The sequence below is a fragment of the Polyodon spathula genome, chromosome 12, assembly GCF_017654505.1.
Source record: "Polyodon spathula isolate WHYD16114869_AA chromosome 12, ASM1765450v1, whole genome shotgun sequence".
In the NCBI taxonomy this organism is placed as follows: Eukaryota; Metazoa; Chordata; class Actinopteri; order Acipenseriformes; family Polyodontidae; genus Polyodon; species Polyodon spathula.
In genome coordinates, this window is record NC_054545.1 from 45,211,139 (window position 1) to 45,230,810 (window position 19,672).

General features: G+C 41.7%; 2 protein-coding genes across 10 annotated transcripts in view; both read right to left on the reverse strand.

Annotated features, from left to right (window-relative positions):
* dhx58 (DEXH (Asp-Glu-X-His) box polypeptide 58) overlaps positions 1-9,165 on the reverse strand; it is a 10,771-nt gene extending 1,606 nt beyond the window's left edge. Inside the window, exons 1-14 of one of the 6 annotated variants that reach the window (XM_041265501.1) lie at positions 8,942-9,165; positions 8,589-8,686; positions 7,661-7,838; positions 7,006-7,210; positions 6,636-6,826; positions 4,886-5,002; positions 4,642-4,768; positions 3,908-4,099; positions 3,340-3,596; positions 3,033-3,182; positions 2,347-2,508; positions 1,488-1,678; positions 965-1,058; positions 1-283 (exon numbers count right to left, since the gene is read on the reverse strand). The exon at positions 1-283 is cut by the window's left edge and continues 1,606 nt beyond it. In XM_041265501.1, the coding sequence (XP_041121435.1) occupies positions 92-283; positions 965-1,058; positions 1,488-1,678; positions 2,347-2,508; positions 3,033-3,182; positions 3,340-3,596; positions 3,908-4,099; positions 4,642-4,768; positions 4,886-5,002; positions 6,636-6,826; positions 7,006-7,210; positions 7,661-7,828 (2,046 nt within the window). In that variant the 5' untranslated portion in view covers positions 7,829-7,838; positions 8,589-8,686; positions 8,942-9,165 and the 3' untranslated portion in view covers positions 1-91. Of the gene's footprint in view, positions 284-964; positions 1,059-1,487; positions 1,679-2,346; positions 2,509-3,032; positions 3,183-3,339; positions 3,597-3,907; positions 4,100-4,641; positions 4,769-4,885; positions 5,003-6,635; positions 6,827-7,005; positions 7,211-7,660; positions 7,839-8,588; positions 8,690-8,850 lie in introns of all 6 variants that reach the window. The other 5 variants (XM_041265504.1, XM_041265503.1, XM_041265502.1 and 2 more) reach the window with 5 other exon arrangements.
* Positions 9,166-11,751: 2,586 nt separating this feature from the next.
* Positions 11,752-19,332, reverse strand: LOC121324061 (histone acetyltransferase KAT2A-like). 4 transcript variants are annotated; one of them, XM_041265483.1, is made up of 18 exons: positions 19,016-19,332; positions 18,429-18,561; positions 17,727-17,872; positions 17,496-17,585; positions 16,984-17,165; positions 16,460-16,651; positions 16,123-16,229; positions 15,885-15,998; positions 15,596-15,732; positions 15,011-15,249; positions 14,436-14,562; positions 14,226-14,336; positions 13,816-13,959; positions 13,535-13,649; positions 13,354-13,390; positions 13,062-13,125; positions 12,624-12,708; positions 11,752-12,537 (listed from the first exon to the last, which is right to left on the reverse strand). In XM_041265483.1, exons 1-18 carry the CDS (start codon positions 19,232-19,234, stop codon positions 12,344-12,346), a joined length of 2,436 nt encoding a protein of 811 aa, XP_041121417.1. In that variant the 5' UTR covers positions 19,235-19,332; the 3' UTR covers positions 11,752-12,343. The 4 variants fall into 4 exon arrangements, with proteins under 4 accessions (XP_041121417.1, XP_041121418.1, XP_041121419.1 ...); XM_041265484.1 differs by having other exon boundaries at positions 15,885-15,995; positions 19,016-19,331; XM_041265485.1 differs by having other exon boundaries at positions 11,757-12,537; positions 15,011-15,219; positions 19,016-19,327.
* Between the last annotated feature and the right edge of the window lie 340 nt (positions 19,333-19,672).

Here is a 19,672-nt window from a genome sequence, read left to right on the forward strand (position 1 = left end):
AACTAACTATGTGAGCAACAGTGCAGTGGATCTGTGTGCGCTGCTGTGAAGGGGGGTGGCGTGACTACCCAGTTAACCATGTGTCTTGCTCTCAGTCAAGGTGCGGCAATAGATCTTCAAACTTCCTCTCGCAGTAAGCAATGTAGTCGAATTCATCGATTCGGAAGGTGACTCCTTTCCATTGCTTGCAGGAGTATCTGCCCTTGGGTGTTGCGATCACAAAGTTTTTAATGGCGAGCATGGGCATGGTCACGGCCTTGTAGATCATCTCCATCCCCCATTCCTGTATCAGAGACCGAAACAAAAATATCCATGTTCTAACATGACTTCGAAGCACCAGATCTGAATGTTACGCAGTTCTCCCCATAAAATCAATGCTGAAGTCAGGTTCCTCAGCCAACTTTCAAAGTACAGAGCTTTGAGTGATTCTTGTCTATGAAGGACAGACTCAATTATCAAGACAGAAAATCATTATTTATGGAGTCATTTAGCAGAAGCTTTTATCCAAAGCGACTTACAGAGCCTAAGGGGTGAACTATGTATCAACAACTGTTGCAAAGTCACCTAGGTTTTACGTCTCATCTGAAGGACGGAGCACAAGGAGGTGTAGTGACTTGCTCAGGATCACACACAGAGAGTCAGCAGCTGAGCCAGGATTAGAACCGGGGACCTTGTGGTATCAAAGCCCCTTTCTTTAACCACTGGACCACACAGCCTCAGAATGTCAAGGTCTTATTGGCACTCATCCCTACTTCAGTCTCCCAAGAGAGATTATTTTGGCTGATGATGTTTGGGTTGATTTTGACCGACTGAACACTTGCTTAGACCAAAACAGAAATGTCACATTATTTTTTTTATTTATTTATTTATTTATTTTGCTAGAGTTGAAGATATTTTATTTTCTTTGCTTGTGTTGCAAAACTTGAAAAAAAAAAAAAAAAAAAGACAATTTATCAAAACTCACCTGACCACAGTCTTTGCAGCTTATTGTGTGCCCAGGTTCCCAGTCCTCAAATTTCTTTCCAAGGCAAACTTTTCCACCTAATTTGTAGTAAACCCTGGGATAAAATAAACAAAGAAAGCTATTAAGCCAGTATACTTTGCCCAATGTTTTATGTTCACCTCATGTAATTAGCACCCTGACACTTCTGCACTGCTCATATCAGGCAGGGTCCTCCTTACAGACTGTGACACAGTCAGTCTGTGTACAAGTGAACTAGTGCTTTCACACAGTAGAATCTGGAAAGCTAAAAGATCAACAGTGAAACGAGGAACGAGAACCCTTTTCTCATTCACACCAGCCAAAATTTTACCCAGCTGTCGAACTGCCACTTTTAACAGTGAAATATGAAGAGTCACTCTGATGTTCCAAGGCGTGCATCACAGTGTAACGGATCGATGTGCTACTGATCACAGTATATACAGTGGCTCTACCTCATTATGGCCCTGAGGTGTGACACTGTGTGTGTGTGTGTCTCTGCACTCACTCAAAGAAGGGGTTGATGTTGACATGGTGAGTGCCCTCGATAACTTGCAGGTCACTCCCGTGGCACACAGCGTTGTTGCAGCGCCTGCAGTGCAAAATCACGCCCGAGGGGTCGTGGGTGTTCCTCTTCTCCTCCGCCTTCTCCTGGGACAGCCTCCGGGTGATGACGGCTTCCTTCTGCAGGTCTCGGATCTGAGAACGAACGCAGACTGCGTCATTTGTAAATATTTTTAGTCTTTGAAAAAAAGAACTCATTACTTGTCACTCGGGTATCCGAGAATACTTTCAGTTTAAATAAATAATCCACAAGCCCTCTTGGGAGTAAGTATTAAGATTTGCTGTAAAGCCTGAAGCTATTTCAATTTGAAACATCAGAAAAAAAACTTTCTAAAGAAAAAAAAAACAAGAGAGGGAAGGAGATTAACTGTGAAGAATTTAAAACTCATTTAAAACCAGCCAATGGAATAGCAACCTGTACAACAGCAGGTGCAAATTGATCTGACAAAATTATTAAAAGACATTTCAAATGCATTGCTTTTGCTCCCATGAATTCGGCAAATCCTTTGTTGAACTAAACCAGGGTGGAATCACCAAGCTCTCTTAACTCATGGGATTTCAAAGTAGAATGTTTTGTTTTTTTTCTTTTGTTAAAAGCGACACAGGTTCAATCAAGTTTTGCAGGCTGGTAGCTTTAAAAGAAACAGTCTAGAACCATTTCAAGAATATCACCTTTTTAAAAAGAAAAAAAAACAAACAATTAAAACAAACTTAAACAACAACAACAACGACGACATCAACATCACCAAAAACCAGCCTGCTGCTGGTTGCCCTGGTAACCGAGTGGGCACGTCCTGACTGACCTTCAGCTGGTAGTCCCTCTTTGCCATGCGCTGCACCTCATCGATGGCTTTCTCAGTGAGCTCCTCCAGATACTCATTCGTGTACTCACGCCTCAGCTCCCTCCCGCCGCTCTGCGCTACCACCGAGTACACGCTGTCTACAGCACGCGCCCTGCCTTGCGCCTGGGAGGAACACACACACACACACACACACACACACGCGTGTCAATAGGCCCCTATGTAATTCCCCGGCTAAAATACTTTTTTTTTTGTAACTGTAGCATACAGTGCCACCTAGTGGATGAATGTTGTAATGGTTGCTAAAGCCTGCCCCGGTCAGGGTGGATGGTTTGATAGCAGTTTCACCCATTCCAGGTTGTAATAGCCACAGCGTGTCTAGGTAACAAGCTAGTGTCTTAGCAAACTCAGGGAAACCAGGAATGGATCAAACGGCAGTGCCACGGGAGTCTTATTTTCATCCCCTGTAGAAGTCTTGTTCAATTGAAGACTTTTGTCACGTAATGTATTAAGGTTCTTTTAGCATTGCCTTCCAAAATATAGCTAAGTCATGGCCATGCTGACAGGAAACCATGTTGTATACTTTCCTGTGTAAAGGACCTTCACTGATTCCCTTGCCCTGTAGAATTTACCATTTTTTACATACAATGTATTTATTACACTTTGTCACTAACAGGCTTTCTCCCTACCTGCTTGGTGGCGATGTCGTTGGTGAGCAGGCCATAGCGCACCACCAGATTGCACTGTGGGATGTCCAGCCCTTCCTCTGCAACGCTCGTGGAAATCAGGAGGTTCAGCTCTCCTTCCCTGAACTTCTGAATGGTCTCCTGCTGCTGCCTCTGCCCAGAGCAAACAAGACAATTAAATCACCAGTGAATACTGTACTGGGGATACCAGTGTGTTTTGCATTAGGTCTTAAAGGGATATCTTAAAGGATAGCCATTTTTGTCTCCATAGCATATAGTGCCCCCTAGTGGATGAAGGCTGTAATGGTACCTGGGTCATGTGGCCGGCCTGGTTGCTGAAGCCCGCCCCAGTCAAGGAGGATGGTTTGATCCCGGCCTTTCTCAGCTTTACATTGGTTCTGATCCAGTCGTTCAGGCAGTGGGTGCTCGTGCGGGTCTTGGTGAACAGGATCCCGCGGGACTTTTGGGAGTTCTGGAACTGATCCAGTAGGATGTCTTCCAGCTTCGCCAGCTTGGGGTTCTCAAACTCTGTGGTGTTTGCCAGCCGCTGCAACTCCAATCTGTTTTCTTTGAAAGAAAAGAGCAAATTGTACGTTTGAAAAATGAAATAAATGCCTATCTATCAAAAGCCAGTCACAGCGTTCGTATATATATATATATATATATATATATATATATATATATATATATATATATATATGTATGTATATAAAGGGGGAAAACTACAATCAGGATCTATTTTATTAAACTCTTGTTAAAAATGACTCATTCAAAGAAGTCTGTAATGCTGTCTCCATAGGGCGCTACTGTCTGCTCAGCTACAGCCCACTGCTTAATAAGAAACCCAATGGGGCTGCCGATCATTACAGCTGGCTCACCCTGAAAGACTCTGAAGAGGAAGCGGTCAGTGTCATCCAGGCCTCCCCGCGTCGCTCTCTCGTTGGTGTTGAAAGTGTCCAGGACGTTGAAGGCGTCGATCATGCGCACCGTGTCGTTGACCAGCAGCGCGTCGTTGTACTGGCGGAGGTGCAGGGCGCACTGACGCAGCCGTCGGTTCCCCTTGTCAGCACCTGAAGAACAAACAGAGTGAAAATTCACAGGCGTGGACGAAAAGTGCTTTCAATACACAGCGCAGTTATATTACATGGCCACCAGGTGGCAGCAAACATGCATATTTACTTATCATTTACTTAAAAAATATATTTTTTTGTTACTGTAATTACCTCCCTTATAAAACTATTTTTGCAGTTTTATCTTGTTTTTCCCATGGTTATACTGTGCATTTACCATAGCTTACCCTAGTTTGCCATATTTATTAATATGCTTTACTATACCTCACTATTCTTTCTTTCTTTATTTATTTATTATTTCTTTACAATGCTTAATTATGCTTTACCATGCTTTCACTATACTTTATTACAATTTTCTCTGCTTTTACTCAGGGAATAAAAATATGCTTGCATTGCATATCGCTGTGTTTCTGGTCGTCCGAAGTGTTTTTGGCCTGTCTGAATGGTCCGTCTCATTTTGGTTACCAGGACCCCCTTAAGGGCTGTATTCTTTTTTATTACTAGTTATGAGACATGCAGATCCCGGATGCACCAATCCTCACCTAATTTTTCCAGCTCCACTACTTCCTGCTCGAATTCCTGACAGCCGAAGCGTGTGGTGACATCAGGCGAGTCCATGTAGTCGTGGATCAGCCCCATGAGCTCCTTTACTTTGTCTCCAAAGGGGTCCTGGGAAAAAAATAACAATACACTGCATTACTGGAGCCTAATAAAGAGACGAGATTACCACTTGCATGTTCCTGCTGCCATAGGAAAGAACCTCCAACAGCAACGAGAATCACTTACCCGCAGTCTCTCGTGAACAACATCATACTGCTTCCTGGGTTTAGGCACATTCTCTTGCAGCTCAGCTAAGTGTACTTTGGCAGACGTGATTTCGCTGGCATCAAGGTTGGCACAGATCTGAAACAGATACAGTTGAGATAATAGACCTGCATCTGTAGGATATATTTTTTTAAAAGTGCCACTTGGCAGTGTATGTTTATAATATGTGTATAGGGAGGGAAACAGAAGACTCTCGCTATATAGCAGTTTGAGAAACTCTCCCAGTGAACTAGATAAGCCACAGTGTATGCCAAAGATGTTTCGGTAACACTTTCCATTGTCTCTGATTACTGTGCATTACATAGTAGTTACTTAGTAAATACATGCATGCTTACACATAATTACAATGTTATTATGCATAGTTACAATGCACTTAATGTGGAAATCTTTTTGCACAATATAACCGTAACCACCCCTAACCCTTTTCTGATACAACAGTGTTCTTACATATATCGTGCAAAAAGATGTACATGTTAAGTAAATAAAAACATAAGAAAGGTTACAGACGAGAGGAGGCCATTCGGCCCATCTTGCTCATTTGGTTGTTAGTAGCTTATTGATCCCAGAATCTCATCAAGCAGCTTCTTGAAGGATCCCAGGGTGTCGGCTTCAATAACATTACTGGGGAGTCCTATTTTCCGTTCTGAATGCCCCTTTGTCTAATCTCCATTTGTGACCCCTGGTCCTTGTGTCTTTTTTCAGGTTGAAAAAGTCCCTTGGGTCGACATTGTCAATACCTTTTAGAATTTTGAATGCTTGAATCAGATAGCCGCGTCTTCTTCTTTGTTCAAGACTGAATAGATTCAGTTCTTTCAGCCTGTCTGCATATGACATGCCTTTTAAACCCCGAATAATTCTGGTCGCTCTTCTTTACACTCTTTCTAGAGCAGCAATATCATTTTTGTAGTGAGGTGACCAGAACTGAACACAATATTCTAGGTGAGGTCTTACTAATGCATTGTAAAGTTTTAACATTATTTCCCTTGATTTAAATTCAACAAGTGCATTGTAACTATGCATAATAACGTTGTAATTATGTCTAAGTAAGAACATAAGAACATAAGAAAGTTTACAAACGAGAGGAGGCCATTCGGCCCATCTTGCTCGTTTGGTTGTTAGTAGCTTATTGATCCCAAAATCTCATCAAGCAGCTTCTTGAAGGATCCCAGGGTGTCAGCTTCAACAACATTACTGGGGAGTTGATTCCAGACCCTCACAATTCTCTGTGTAAAAAAGTGTCTCCTATTTTCTGTTCTGAATGCCCCTTTTTCTAAACTCCATTTGTGACCCCTGGTCTTGTGTCTTTTTTCAGGCTGAAAAAGTCCCTTGGGTCGACACTGTCAATACCTTTTAGAATTTTGAATGCTTGAATTAGGTCGCCATGTAGCCTTCTTTGTTCAAGACTGAACAAAGTACTTACTAAGTAACTACTATGTAAATGCACAGTAACTAGAAACACTGAATGGAAAGTGTTATGTTTCTAATTCTCAATAAACACTTCTGTGTGATGGGATTGTTTTCATGGCTGCTTTAATAAAGCAGATACTTTTCATTTAAAGTGTGTTATCTGTTCATGTGTTAATAATGAGTTGATATCCAGCACAATAAACTAAAGGAGAGGTGTCGTTTTGATAATATAGGCTTGGTGTTGCTCTCTTTCACAGTTTGGAGGTTGGTATGGCAGGGGAGGCTGGTACAGTAGGAGGCTGACCTGCAGCACATGGTCCTTGGCTGCTTCCAGGTTCCTGGCCCCTCCGGTCCCTGGAGATGCAGTCAGGCCCAGCACTTGTGGTAGCCCTTCCTCTCGAAGCAGCTTCTTCTCCACATAGCGCTCCATGATCTTGTTGTACACGGCGTCCTTGTGGGTGTGGTGGCACTCGTCGATTATCAGGAGGCTGAAGTCTGCTCAAAGGAAACCAAGAACAGGGTTGATTACAATAGAGACTCGAGGACCAGAGAGATCCGAGTACAATAGCAGACCGCTCAGGGTTCTGTCTTAGAAGCGATTGGGATCAATTCCTGTTTCTCCATTTGGAAGTGATTAAAAGGGAATGCGGATTGGAATTGGAAGCAGCGGTCACCTGTGAGTTCCACGTGCTTCTCCTCCTCTGTGTTTTTCAGGGCGTTCTCCAAGATCTGCGCTGTGCAGATGATGACGTCATTGTCACGCACGACCTTAGCAAAGAACTCCTTCTGGTCGCTGTCCCCGCTGATGTGGGCAATGCTGTGGGAGCCGTTCAGAAAGGGCTTGAACTCCTTGTTGTAGTGCTGGTCCACTAGGTGAATCTGAGAAGCACACACACACACACGTAAGGAAACTCAATCGATGTTCTCAAATGGGTGCACACAGCACCCATCGCTATGTTAGTAAGATTCCATTTATTCATTCCAGTATTCAAAAGCTGCACACACATAGCTGAAACATTTATCATTAGACACCTAGTTATGAACAGAACTCAGATAACGAGCAGTTACCTAATGTTCTGGGAGCTAGCTCAGGTGCGGAGACGGTCTGTCTTCAGGACAGGATTCAGGTAGCTTGTCTCACTCAATCTCAAGTGCCTGTCTTATGTTCCCTACCTGACTGTGTGTGTGTGCAGCTGAACATTGCAAACTGTGCTTCCACTCTGTTTACTTGACAATATCTAAACACTATCAATGTCGTGGTGCGAGTGACAATGCTGTTCGAGACACAGAACATACCAACACGAAGGTCCAGAGTTCAGGGTTACATACCTTATTTACCAGCACAGCTACCTTGGCCGCACGTCTTCTTTCCAGATGTTTCTTTGCCACATACACAGCGGCCCTGGTCTTTCCCCCGCCAGTAGGGAGCCAGATAATGATGTTCCTGCCTTCCAAAGCAGGCTGGATCACCTCTTCCTGGTATTTGTACAGATTCATTTTAACTGAGCTGTGGGAAACATGAAGCAATATACTTTAGAAAGAGGGACTATACTGCCACCTTTTACCATCGCAGGTGTTTGTATTGAATGCTTTTGAACTGTATTGAATGGAAAGTGGAATGTTTGTGTATAGTCCATTCCGTAGTTACAGAGGAAACAAAACAGGTCCGCTTTTGCTACAGTAGGGTGCGATTACATTCATAACATCTTCAAGCATAATATCTCAAGGATGGAAATAAGGCTCCCATTGTACAGCAGTTTTATCCAGTCCTAGTTTTGCTATGAGTTTAATAAGACACACCTGAGCTTATTACCTAGACACTGTGGCTAATCAAGCTGGTATTAAAACCTGGAATGGGTGAAATGCAATAGGAGTCGTCTTGCCATTGCTAAGGCAGTAATGGTACAAGTAGGTCTATAAATCACCTATGAGGAAACGCCCACCTATTAGAGTTAGAGTGGCGGTATTAAGACCCGCCACTGTTAGTTCATTAAAATAGATCCGATACGTCTTCCTGTCTGCCAATGCAGTTACTTGTTTAAATCTGAAAAGATTTACAAACCAACAATGAAATAAAAGGGCGACAAACTGTAACTGTAAACAAACATCACCCCAGGTTGCAACAATTCAGGGACCCTTGGGAGATATTTCAAACACGCAGCAGTCTCAGCAACGCGCCTTTATTTCACAGAACTCATTTTCGGCGCGGTCGTTCTTCTTCCCCACTATTCTATATTCACACAGTTACTGGTTTTACCTTTTATAAAGACTTTGCACTTTCACACCGTGACTAGTAATAAAAGACGTGTATGAACGTTCTGGAACATTGACGAAATCCAAGAGGGGGCAGGCAGTCTGCTTTAGGCAAAAAAAAAAAAAAAAAGATTCACGATCATTCTTAGAACATGATCAGAACAGAACATTCTTACTGGACATGACAATCGCTCCTTTCGGACTGTGTCGATCCTATCACAGGTCATGATAAACTACAACAACAACAAAACAGTGATAAGGCTTACTGTATACGATGCAGGCAGTTAATACAGAACAGACCAAAGCTTCCATCTTCAGCGCAATGTTAGAATCCAAACCGTTGAAATATTCACTCACCAGGGTTGTCCGTGGTTCGCCCTGTTGCTGTGTGTTACAGTGGAACAGTGAATATGCTACGCTGTGTCAGGACCGAGATCCTTTCTCGCTGTACAGTGGTGTTGTGTTTGTATCTTCCCTTGTCTTTAAATACCCTGCCCTCACCGGTCGAGCACGAAACGAAACTACTGCAAGTTTCCTTTCCTGCTCGCTGCAGGGACCCAGTGTAGGAGTGCAGGGAGGGACCACATTATGGGCTTCGGAAGAACGACAGTGCAGGTTTCTTGCTATCATGTGGTTAGGTTCAGTCCAAAGACCGATTATAATCCAAACTCTTTTTCGAGCAGGATTGTCAAGTATATGCGCAGGGACAGACAACACTTTCCTTTTCCTCCACAGTGCCAGAGGGATTGACAAGGAGGAAATCCCGGCTGTTTTGTTTTGTGGTTCAACGTTATTTTTAATGTACCTGGATTTCAAATATATATATATATTATATATATATATATATCATATTATATATATATATATATCTATATAAAGTGTCGTAAGGATTTCACAGCATTCCGGACAAAATAAAGTCCTTATTCACCTGTTACATTTTTTCTTCAATTGTTATATATATATATATATATATATATATATATATATATATATATATATATATATATATATATATATATATATATATATATATACACACACACAAGACACACACTGTATAAACCATGATAGAGCAACAGATCAAAGTATTTTAATAGATTGGCCTACAATGAACTGTCTGGAAACACTGAGACATATACAGCAGCTATCCTTCAGCTGATTTTTTAATTTTTTTTTTTTAAGTTTCAAAATCAGTAAAGCCTGCAGTTCTTGATTATCTTTCGAGCATGTCTTATTGGATCCAGTTCCTGGGAGTGTTTAGTGATACAATGGTCTCAATATTGACACTTTGTTTCAAATTGCCCACACTGGGATTCCCCTTAGAAACTCCCGACATGGTGTTTGGTAACTTTGAAAAACAGAAACCGATCGGCTGTGCTTAAAAAAAAAACAAAAAAAAAACAAAAAACCCTTGTTCATATACTGTTAGGTATATAGAACCACCCCCCAAAACTGTTTCACAACTGACACTAACAGCATGAAACCAGATCAATAATAAAAGCAACTGCTCATTGGTAATGCTGAAAAACTAAACTGAAACAGAAAACGGAAACGTCACTTCCATACTTCATTTGCTAGTGCGGGATTGGAATGGCTCGTCCTCCTCTCTAGCCAATCAGTGATCTTCTTTCGCGTTGCTATGGTTATGGAAAGAAGACTGTGCTTACTGTGCAATGCTGTGATTGAAGGTTTCTTGCAGTGTTGCAAATACTGCAGTGGCTGCTCACGCTTGTGAGTGTGCCTGTCATGAAAGTAGCTGCAATTCTTCACTTGCTAATGAAACACAGAGTAAAACGTTTTATTTCAAATGGCGATAAAGGAGGCTGAAGAACTTGTTATGGTTGTCTATTTGTATGGTTTCTTTTGTCATATTTTTGAACAAATTACCAAAAATCCATCTTGAAAGCAACTATATATATATATAAAACACACACACATATATATTTTACAGCACTGCCTTTTCCATCCAGCTGAAAGACTTGCAGCATGCGCCTACCTTTGAAATAAACCATTTGATTCCACCTTACTGAATACAAAATGCATGCTATATGCTAATAAATGTCAAACCAAAAATACACACACACACACGCACAAAAAGAAACACCAATGTATTTCGTGAACAGATTCCAACTCGCCAGAGTCAACCAACTTGCACATTTCTACAATTCCAGAACGCAAAAAAAGCATCCAAATTAACTTGAAAACTTACAAATCTTCCATGCTTCTCATGAAACAAAGGGTTGGTTCACTTTGGTATGCGGGCATGTAACCACACACATTACTTCTTAATTCAGTATCGCAAGAAGTAATTTCCCTATTACTGGAGTGGTACAAATACCTTGACTACAGTACTTGCATGATGTATTGAAAAATGTAAATGCATGCATGATGTTTCTAAAAGTAACTTGCTCCACAGCAAAGATATAAAAAGGGCTTTACATTATCTGTAAATGTACTAAGAGGTATGTGCTAATCTCTTACAAGGGAGCGTATACCCATGTCTGATTTTCTTACCCATACATCCTCTTAAAGTCATTAATTGTAACAAAATCACTATTAAAACACAAGTGTTTTTCCTTTTTTTTTTTGGAATGGCTGCAAGCCCTGGTCCCTCTGGGTTCCTGCCTGTGAACAGTCATCTACCAGAACCGAACACCCAAGACAAAGAGAATGTGCATGAAATCAGACCCAAGCTCTTCTACGTTGCAAATTTTCTGCAAACTTAGTGTGTGGGGAGGTAAAGTGTTCAATCCGAAGATGAATTGGCATAAAAAGTGTCAACGTGAGCAAATGCTGTCATTGCAGAAGAAAAATCCTGTTGTCTTAATGATGCTTTTTCTTCCTTAAAAATGTATTATTGAGCAGACGCTCCAGAGTAACACTGCCACAGGACCTTGCTTGTTTTACTTCTCATTCCAAGGATGGAGCACAAGGAGGTGAAGTGCCTTGCTCAGAGTCACACTCACTCCTACAGTGCCGGGGCTGAGCTGGGAATCCCTCGGTAACAAGCCCCTTTCTCTAACCACTGGATCAGCAAGCCTCTGGCCAGTAGTACTATTTTTTTTTTTGTCAAAACAGTTTCTTAATAAAAGTTACTGTAAATCAATTATCTAGTGTTTTGTTATTAAAATGTGACACGTGGATGTGTTTGTCTAGGTTTCAAATATTATTCAAGGAGCAAAAATACATAAACCAGCACTTTCTTGAAATTCTAATGATTAAAGACTTTAATAACCCTGTACAAAACAAAGGATTCACAACAACAAAAGACACCTAGTTAATTCAAGTAATGCAGTTTCTTACTGATTGAACTACTTCACCCCACCATTAATGACAACTCTACAACTGTAGTAGTGAAATGCCAGAGCAGATCATGCTTAAATGCCCAGACACAGGAGTGTGAAACATGTCAAAATGCACAGGAGCTTTTTTTCAGAACACATGTATACAGTATATCAATAACAGAATATGCAGCAGACACCACCAAAAAAAAAAAAGCAGCAAAGAATCGGGTGTCCTACAAAAAAAGAAAAAAAAATCTCCATTTAAAGCTTCCGATTGTCACATTTCTTCATGAGCTCCTGTACTATCGGATTCCCTTGTTGAAAGAGCCAGCGCTCCCAAAGAGAAACAAGCAAACGATGATCCTCCAGAATTAAAGAAGTTAATTTGATGGCCCTTCGAAAAAGTGCATTTCCAAAATACAAAATGCAAGCTTCATTCATTTATTGACGTCTCATGTTTGTTTTTTTCCTCCCCTCACTTATCAATAAGGCCGCCTTCTTTCAGTTTGAAGTAGAAGAACTTTTCCAAAGTGTTGGCACACTTGCAGTACTCGCTGTCAGGGGGGTTGTACTCTCGGCAGTTGGAGATGATGCGCTGCAGATCCGCGATGAACAGCTTCTTGGTCACATAGTACCGGTTCTTCAGTCGCTCAGTCATTGTCTTCAGATCTGCAAGAAAAAGGACAAGCAGAGAATTGTAAAAGTAACACCTACCTGAACCAGGACAGACCTAACTTACATAAAGGAGAGCTTACCTATCGGAAACCGAATGATCTCGTAATAGTCTGGGGCCTCTGCCTTCTTTACTGGTTCCGTGAACGGCCAAGCATTCTGATGGGTCTGTCCAATAGTAAAAAGATCAAGGTCCAGTATGTGAACTGATACAGTCAATTCTGAACGACCTTGCAAGTCAACATGGTATTAGTGTTATCAATAAAGAACGGTATCATGGCCAATGGAGAACGTGTCTGGATATAAATATCAGCAAAAACTCTTTGGCGATTTATTTGCCTGTTTGAGCTTTTACAAAGACAGCTAAAATGAGTCTTCAAAAAAATGTACAATAAAACTGATGCATTATTCAAACTGACTCTTTCAGCACAATGCAAAAAGATTTATAACAAGACTACAGTTTCATACAAACACACACACACGACATAAGTTAAACTGGCACATTGCTTTACAGTACCTACCTTGATCTGTGCCAGCAGGTTTTTCAGCGTGTTGTACAGCAAGTCTGGGTCCTTCAACTCTTTACTGCATTAATAACAATAATAAATACATTGTAAAAAAGTGTGGTTGAAGCCTCATCTGCTCTGATTTTCAGATCAAGTGCACAAGCATTTGGCACATGGCTGCACAGTACAGCTTCACACTATCAAAAGAGCTCTGTAAGAACTCAAGTGGACTGGCTACTGGTTAACTTGTACAGCAGCAGACTGACTTGAAATCCAAGGACCATCTCGGGAACAATGACTTGCTTACCCTTTCTCCTTTCCACTGGGTTTCCATCCAGACTCCCCTGGAATTCAAACAAAGCTGTGTGATTATTCATTTATCTGTGTTTTCAGTTCATGACAAATTTAATGGTACACCCCCACACCACCACTTCCTATTGCAAGACCATCATCGATCCCATGTACAGCACATTTAATCCATTACTTACTTATACCAGGTATACTTTCTACAGGAATCTGGCGCACCCCTTCCTTAAAGCAAGTCAGACCGGGATAAACCTTACGAATCTGTGTTTGTTTTCTTTCTATCAGTTTCTTGATGATCTGCAAAACAGGGAAGATGGTGGGGAGGAAAACCAGCTTAATTACAGCTCTAATGCGACATAACCCATCTTCACAATCAGGTATGCAAAACAGTACCTTACTTCCTAAATATCCACTCCAGCGGGATAACCACTCTACTTAGAACACTGAGGTGCCGATAGCTTACCTCTTTCTGCTTTTTGATGATGTGCGAGAGTTCCGTGTATGGAATCCTCGGATTGAGCTCGCATTCCATCAGGGTGGCGCCTTCGTAGTCCTTAATGTACCCCAAATAGCGGCTTTTTGGAACTTTTATATCTTTGGAAAACCCCTGAAAATAGAAAAAGGAAGATGTAAGCCTATAAAAACCTACACCAAAATGAGCTTGAGGATATCGATTGATGATCTAAAAGCATGTTAATGGAGGAGAAACATGTGCAGACAGCAATCTGGGCTACTTTTACATTACAGAACAAAAGTTAATTAGCACCTTGGGTTTTAGTCACAGCGTCACACCTCGGTATAAAGCAGAGAAGCTTTGATCTAATTGCAGTAGGTAAGAAGGGAGAACCAGGGTTTACTGCAGAGACGCGGTACCTGCTTTTTGAAGTATCCAATAGCGTACTCATCCGCATACGTAAGGAAATACAAAATGCCGTGCTTTATGTGATACTCCTTCAGATGGTTCATCAAGTGAGTGCCGTACCCCTGAAATGACAAGCATGACAGGCAATAAGATGCATCACTTCAGGCTTGCATGCCTGCACTGTGCACTGTTCCTCTCTGCTTGAGAAGTCTCCCTCCTACCTTGACTTGCTCATTTGAAGTTACAGCGCAGAATACAATCTCCGTGAAACCTTGAGTGGGGAACATTCGGAAACAGATCCCTCCGATCACACGGCCGTCTTTAATCAATGCCAGAGTTTTGTGTTTCCTGCGAATTGCAAAATTAGAAGAAAAGATACCAACTACCAGATGTTTTGCTGTGCTCCGCACTATCACAATACGGCAAAAGTAATGCTCAGAATGCCATCCAAAACTAAAAAAAAAAAAAAAAATTAATATACATACATACACACACACTGGCTCCGCAGAGTTAAATGGTTAACAGCAATGGCATACCACACACACTTTGCCCTATGATGTGCTTAGAGATGAGATTGGTTGCACTCTCAAATCTCCTCTTTCAGACTTAACCGCTTATAATGACATGAATCAGATTACATTCTGTTCCAAAAACTTTGTATTATTTATTTATTGAAACAAAACAAAAAACAAACAATGCGTTTCGACACAGTGTGTCTCATATATATCTATACATAAATGACAAAGTAGAAGTTTACTCAGTAAAAGCAGACCCGTCCAGGCACTGCAGTACTTACGGGTCGAAAACAAGCCTGGTGATGTACTCTTTAGGCATTCTCGGGAGCTGATGGGAGAAGACATTCTGCAAACCGACTAGCCACATCAGGATCCTTTTATTTGATTTCTGAGACAGCGAGTTTCCTATCACGTGGAATTCGATAATCCCTCTCCTCTCTTCAAGACGCGCAGTTTCATCTCTAGCTGCATTTGCAGACAATAAGCTTGTCTTTCGGACACAAAACACACAAACATTACCCTAAATCAATAATACATACACACATACATACATACAAATATATATATACACACACACACACACACACACACACACACACATATATATATATATATATATATATATATATATATATATATATATATAGATATATATATAGAGAGAGAGAGATGGAGAGAGAGAGAGGAGAGAGAGAGAGAGAGAGAGAGAGAGAGAGAGAGAGAGAGAGAGAGAGAGAGAGAGAGAGAGACACACACACACACACACTGTTAATTATCGTATAATGAAAAATATACAGCAGAGATATAAAGCAGACAGCCGAGGTACTGTTCTGAGCCCAGTGAGCCCGTACGTAAAGGGAACGGACCTCAGGGCCCAGCATTGCAGCAGGGTCAGTAATCGTCATCATCACTTCGTTCACCAGCTCCATTGGAATATCCCCCATCACGCGGATCCTTTTGGCATCCTCCAATGTCAGAGTTTCTGGGAGTTTCCTTTTCTCTCCTAAACGTGAAAGCCATAAGCATCACTGTCAATGTTCAAAGAAACGATGCACGCATTTACTTCAAGATAATAACCCCCCCCCCCCGCCCCAACAATCTCTCAAACACCTCTAATGTCTCTGCTTGTGAGTTTAAGCGTAACCCCTTTGTTACCAGGCATTGGTTCAGAAACCGCTGCATCATGCGTCACGGATACCAGCGAAGAGGTGCGGCTCATGCTTTTGGTGAACGAAGACGCACTGGGCACTGCCACCGGGCTTAAAACTGCTGGAAAAAGGGCATGTATTAAATTAAGCAACAACAAAAAAAACACATGCATGTATAATATGATACGACTCTTCTACATGAATCCACCTACTTATTAAAAAAAACAAACAAACAAACAAATAACCTGGTTGATGTCCCAGCGGTGCTCCCTCTGCTGCAGGCATTGTGAAATCGGATTCCCAGATTGGAGAGTTCTCCCCATAAATCTCTTCTTCCAACATGGACAGAAACCTGACATGCATACAAGTCTTCAGAAAAAGCACCGAGCAGCATGAAGCACTCTTACATTTGAAAACGCATCCAATTAAAACCTAAAAGTGGAGCTTTGCGTGCCAAACAAATAGAACTAAAAACTGTGGAACTGAACAAAAAAAAAAAAAAAAGATCATCTTCGCTCTGGCTGCATTAACCTTTCCACTCTACAATGACAGACCAGCCACAAAACAATTCCGCTGCCTTACTTTGGGAAATGGGTGAGGATGAGAGTGCGTTTCTCCGGGACCAGCTTGTCTTTCTCCACTCTGAACTTCTCCAGCAGCTGTCTGCGGGTGACGGTGAAGATGGACTTGAGGAGGCTCCTTCCGAAGACCTGTGTGGTCTCACAGCGGGGCAGGCTGTCACAGCTCTGAGGGACGTGGCAGTAACACAGCCACCTGCAATTCAACACAGGGGAGAGAAGCTTGCGTTTCAATGGTGCTGCAGCAAACATGAGGAAGATGAAACTGTTAAGATATTGCTTAGCCCATACAGAACCACAAACAGCCGTTTGGTACAGAATAGTCTACACTCCAAATCTGCCTCCATGCTCAAATGTTTCTTCCTAAATTTAAAATGTTGTATTCCTTGAAATAAATCCTCAAATAAATGACACTTGGTATCTATATTCAACTCGAATGTGAAAATTATAACAGTGCTGTTCAATGCTTTTAAACCCGAGCCCCAGCCTATTTTCTGTTTTTAATTGCAGGGTGGCGTTTTCTGATACCTGGTGTAATTCACTTTGTAGGCTGCCACGTCATCGTTCTGGGACCGCTGTCGAAACTGCGAAGGGGTTTCCAGCTTCCAGTAATTGAGGCACAGCAGAAACATTTTAGACAGTTCACACATCGTTTGCCTCTCTTTTGGGGGAAGGTGACTAAACTTGTACTGCACAAAGTTTAAAACTCCCTGAAAAAACACAAACAGATGCAGGCATGTTACACAAAGGCACAGGCCATGTAAAAGCAACACAATAAAAAAATAACATGTACCATACATATCTGATGCAAGGAATACAACCACTGAAATACTAAGTGTCAGTTTCCTAAAAAAAAAAAAAAAAAAAAACAAGACTCCCGTTGCATAGCAGCTTGATCCATTCCTGAGTAATTGGAGTTTAATAAGGCACACTTGAGGCTTATTTCCATCCTTGATCAAGTCCATGCAGCTTAATCAAAAATCAAACAACTGGCTTTCAAATTGTGGGATGATCATAAAAACGGGACTGGGGTTGTCTACCTGTTCAATGTTTGGCTTCTCGAACGGAGGGCTGCCCAGAGATCCCTCTACAACAGGGCAGCTCATCTGTAGGATGCACTTCCTCAGCAGCTGGAAAAAACAGAATACAAAAACCACATTAATGAGCTGGAGAAGACACCCAACCCTCATAGTATTAAAAAAGAAATAAAACACCCATGAAACCAATAACAAAAAACACCGAAAGAGAAGCAGATGCAGTTTCTTTCTTACCTTAAACAGGTAGAAGTAAACCTGTTTTGTGTCGGTATCTTCTTCCTTATGAACAGACAAAAAGAGGTTCTCCACATCCACCACCATCCCTAGCAGCCGATTAATCTCGTCTTCGGACACATTCTCCAAGTGGGAAACGTGATCCGCTTTTTTTTTTTATTCAAGAGAATAATTTCAAAAAAATTTAATTACAGATTTTTTCTTCTGTATTAGATAACATAACTAATATATATTATGGATTTGTCTGTTTGAATATTAGAGATCTCTGCAGCAAGGTAAAGTGCAAATACAAAATCTAGATATCTGAGGTTTGCTGTGCTAGTTAACACTTCAGCTGAAACTAGCCCAGGAGCAGACGATTAGCATAGCACTGTGTCTCTGGCTGGGTGGGCTTTTCTCCAGGCAAACATGCTTTGAGATGTCTAACTCTGCAGTCTCTTGGTCGAGGCATTACAAAACAAATTAGACAGCTTGTAGAAATGTGTTACCTATTACAAACTAGGGAGAGCAAGTGAATATTTGCAGTATTTCCAGGTTAAATCACGACATATGCAAGACATATGCAGAAATGTAAAATGCACATTTAAAAGCAGGACTTATGGAAGAATGCATGTTTTGCTCGATCTTGGCAGAACCATTGCATATGTGTGTCTTTTTTTGGCACATGCAGGGACATCCCATGAACTTGGTAAGATTGAGTACCCAGAGTGTGTCCACAGCTACGGCACTGTTCCACCAGGCTCGCCGTCTGCGGCTGCTGCTGCTGCAGGTCCATCCTCGGGGCTGTCAGAGGGTGCGGGTTTTTCCAGCCGTTGCACTTGCAGGAATCATTGGCCTTCCGAAAGAAAAGGATTTCAACAGTTCTAAGTGTTGACACGCATAATTGTGACGCGCAGTGTACGTTGGTTTACTTGGACATGCTGGTTTTCATTTTACTGGGGTGGGGGGAGTTGTAAACAAAAACTGTACGCAGTACAGACATCGTTATGCGCGGCGATTCAGTCCGCACGCACGGTTGTCAAAATGTTTGAATTTTAGGCGAAGGCGGCATGACAATACACGCAACATCTGTGTATACCGTTTTCTGTTCAAATAAATAAATAAATAAATAAATGGCAGGTACATATGTACTCCTGTTTACCGTTTAGTTTTGCAAATGCACGTCTCTTTAAATGTCATTCATTGTTTGCATGCATTATAAAATGATGCAAATTGCATGCATACATTTGGAGACTGCAGTGCTTCTCTAGCGCTCCCATGTATTACCCTATTGTGTATAATTAGTTTACCTTGCAGGCTGAGAACACGCCGAGCTTCTCCAGCTTTTTCGCCCGCGGGAAAGACCTGACCTGCGTCTTCTTCTGACTAGCTCTTTGTTGCTGGCTGAGACCAGGCCTGGCTGGGTCGCCGTTACCCGACCCCGAATTCAGGTTCGACCCGGCTATATTGCCGGGCTGGGGCTGCTGCAGTCGGGGTTGGGTGGAGGCCTGCGCCGCCGCGTCCGCCATAGCAACCAGCAAGTCTTGTAAGTGACTGTGTATTGTCAATAAAGTTTATCGAGGGCCTGGAACTGGCAGAAATTTTGTTCATTTTAAATAAAGACTATCAAAATGTAGTGCGCACGCGTGGTATTGCGATGCATGCCGGTCATTGTAGTTTTAATAGTAGCTCATGAAAGCCAAGCATTTCGAAGTAAAAAAATGAAATAAATAAAATAAAAATACAATCAAATTATAAACACCTTTGCATGTCGATAGCCCACAATTTGTTAAATAAGCCTAATTCTATTTAGCAAGAACGGCCAATAGCTAGAGGTGTGTCTATTTAGTAGGTTTATTTTAATAGGTCAGGGCTATTAAGTAACAAGCGATTATAAAAGAGGAACACAAATAAAATGGTACTGTGCGTGGCAATGCGCGCACGTTTGATTCATTATTAATGTATTT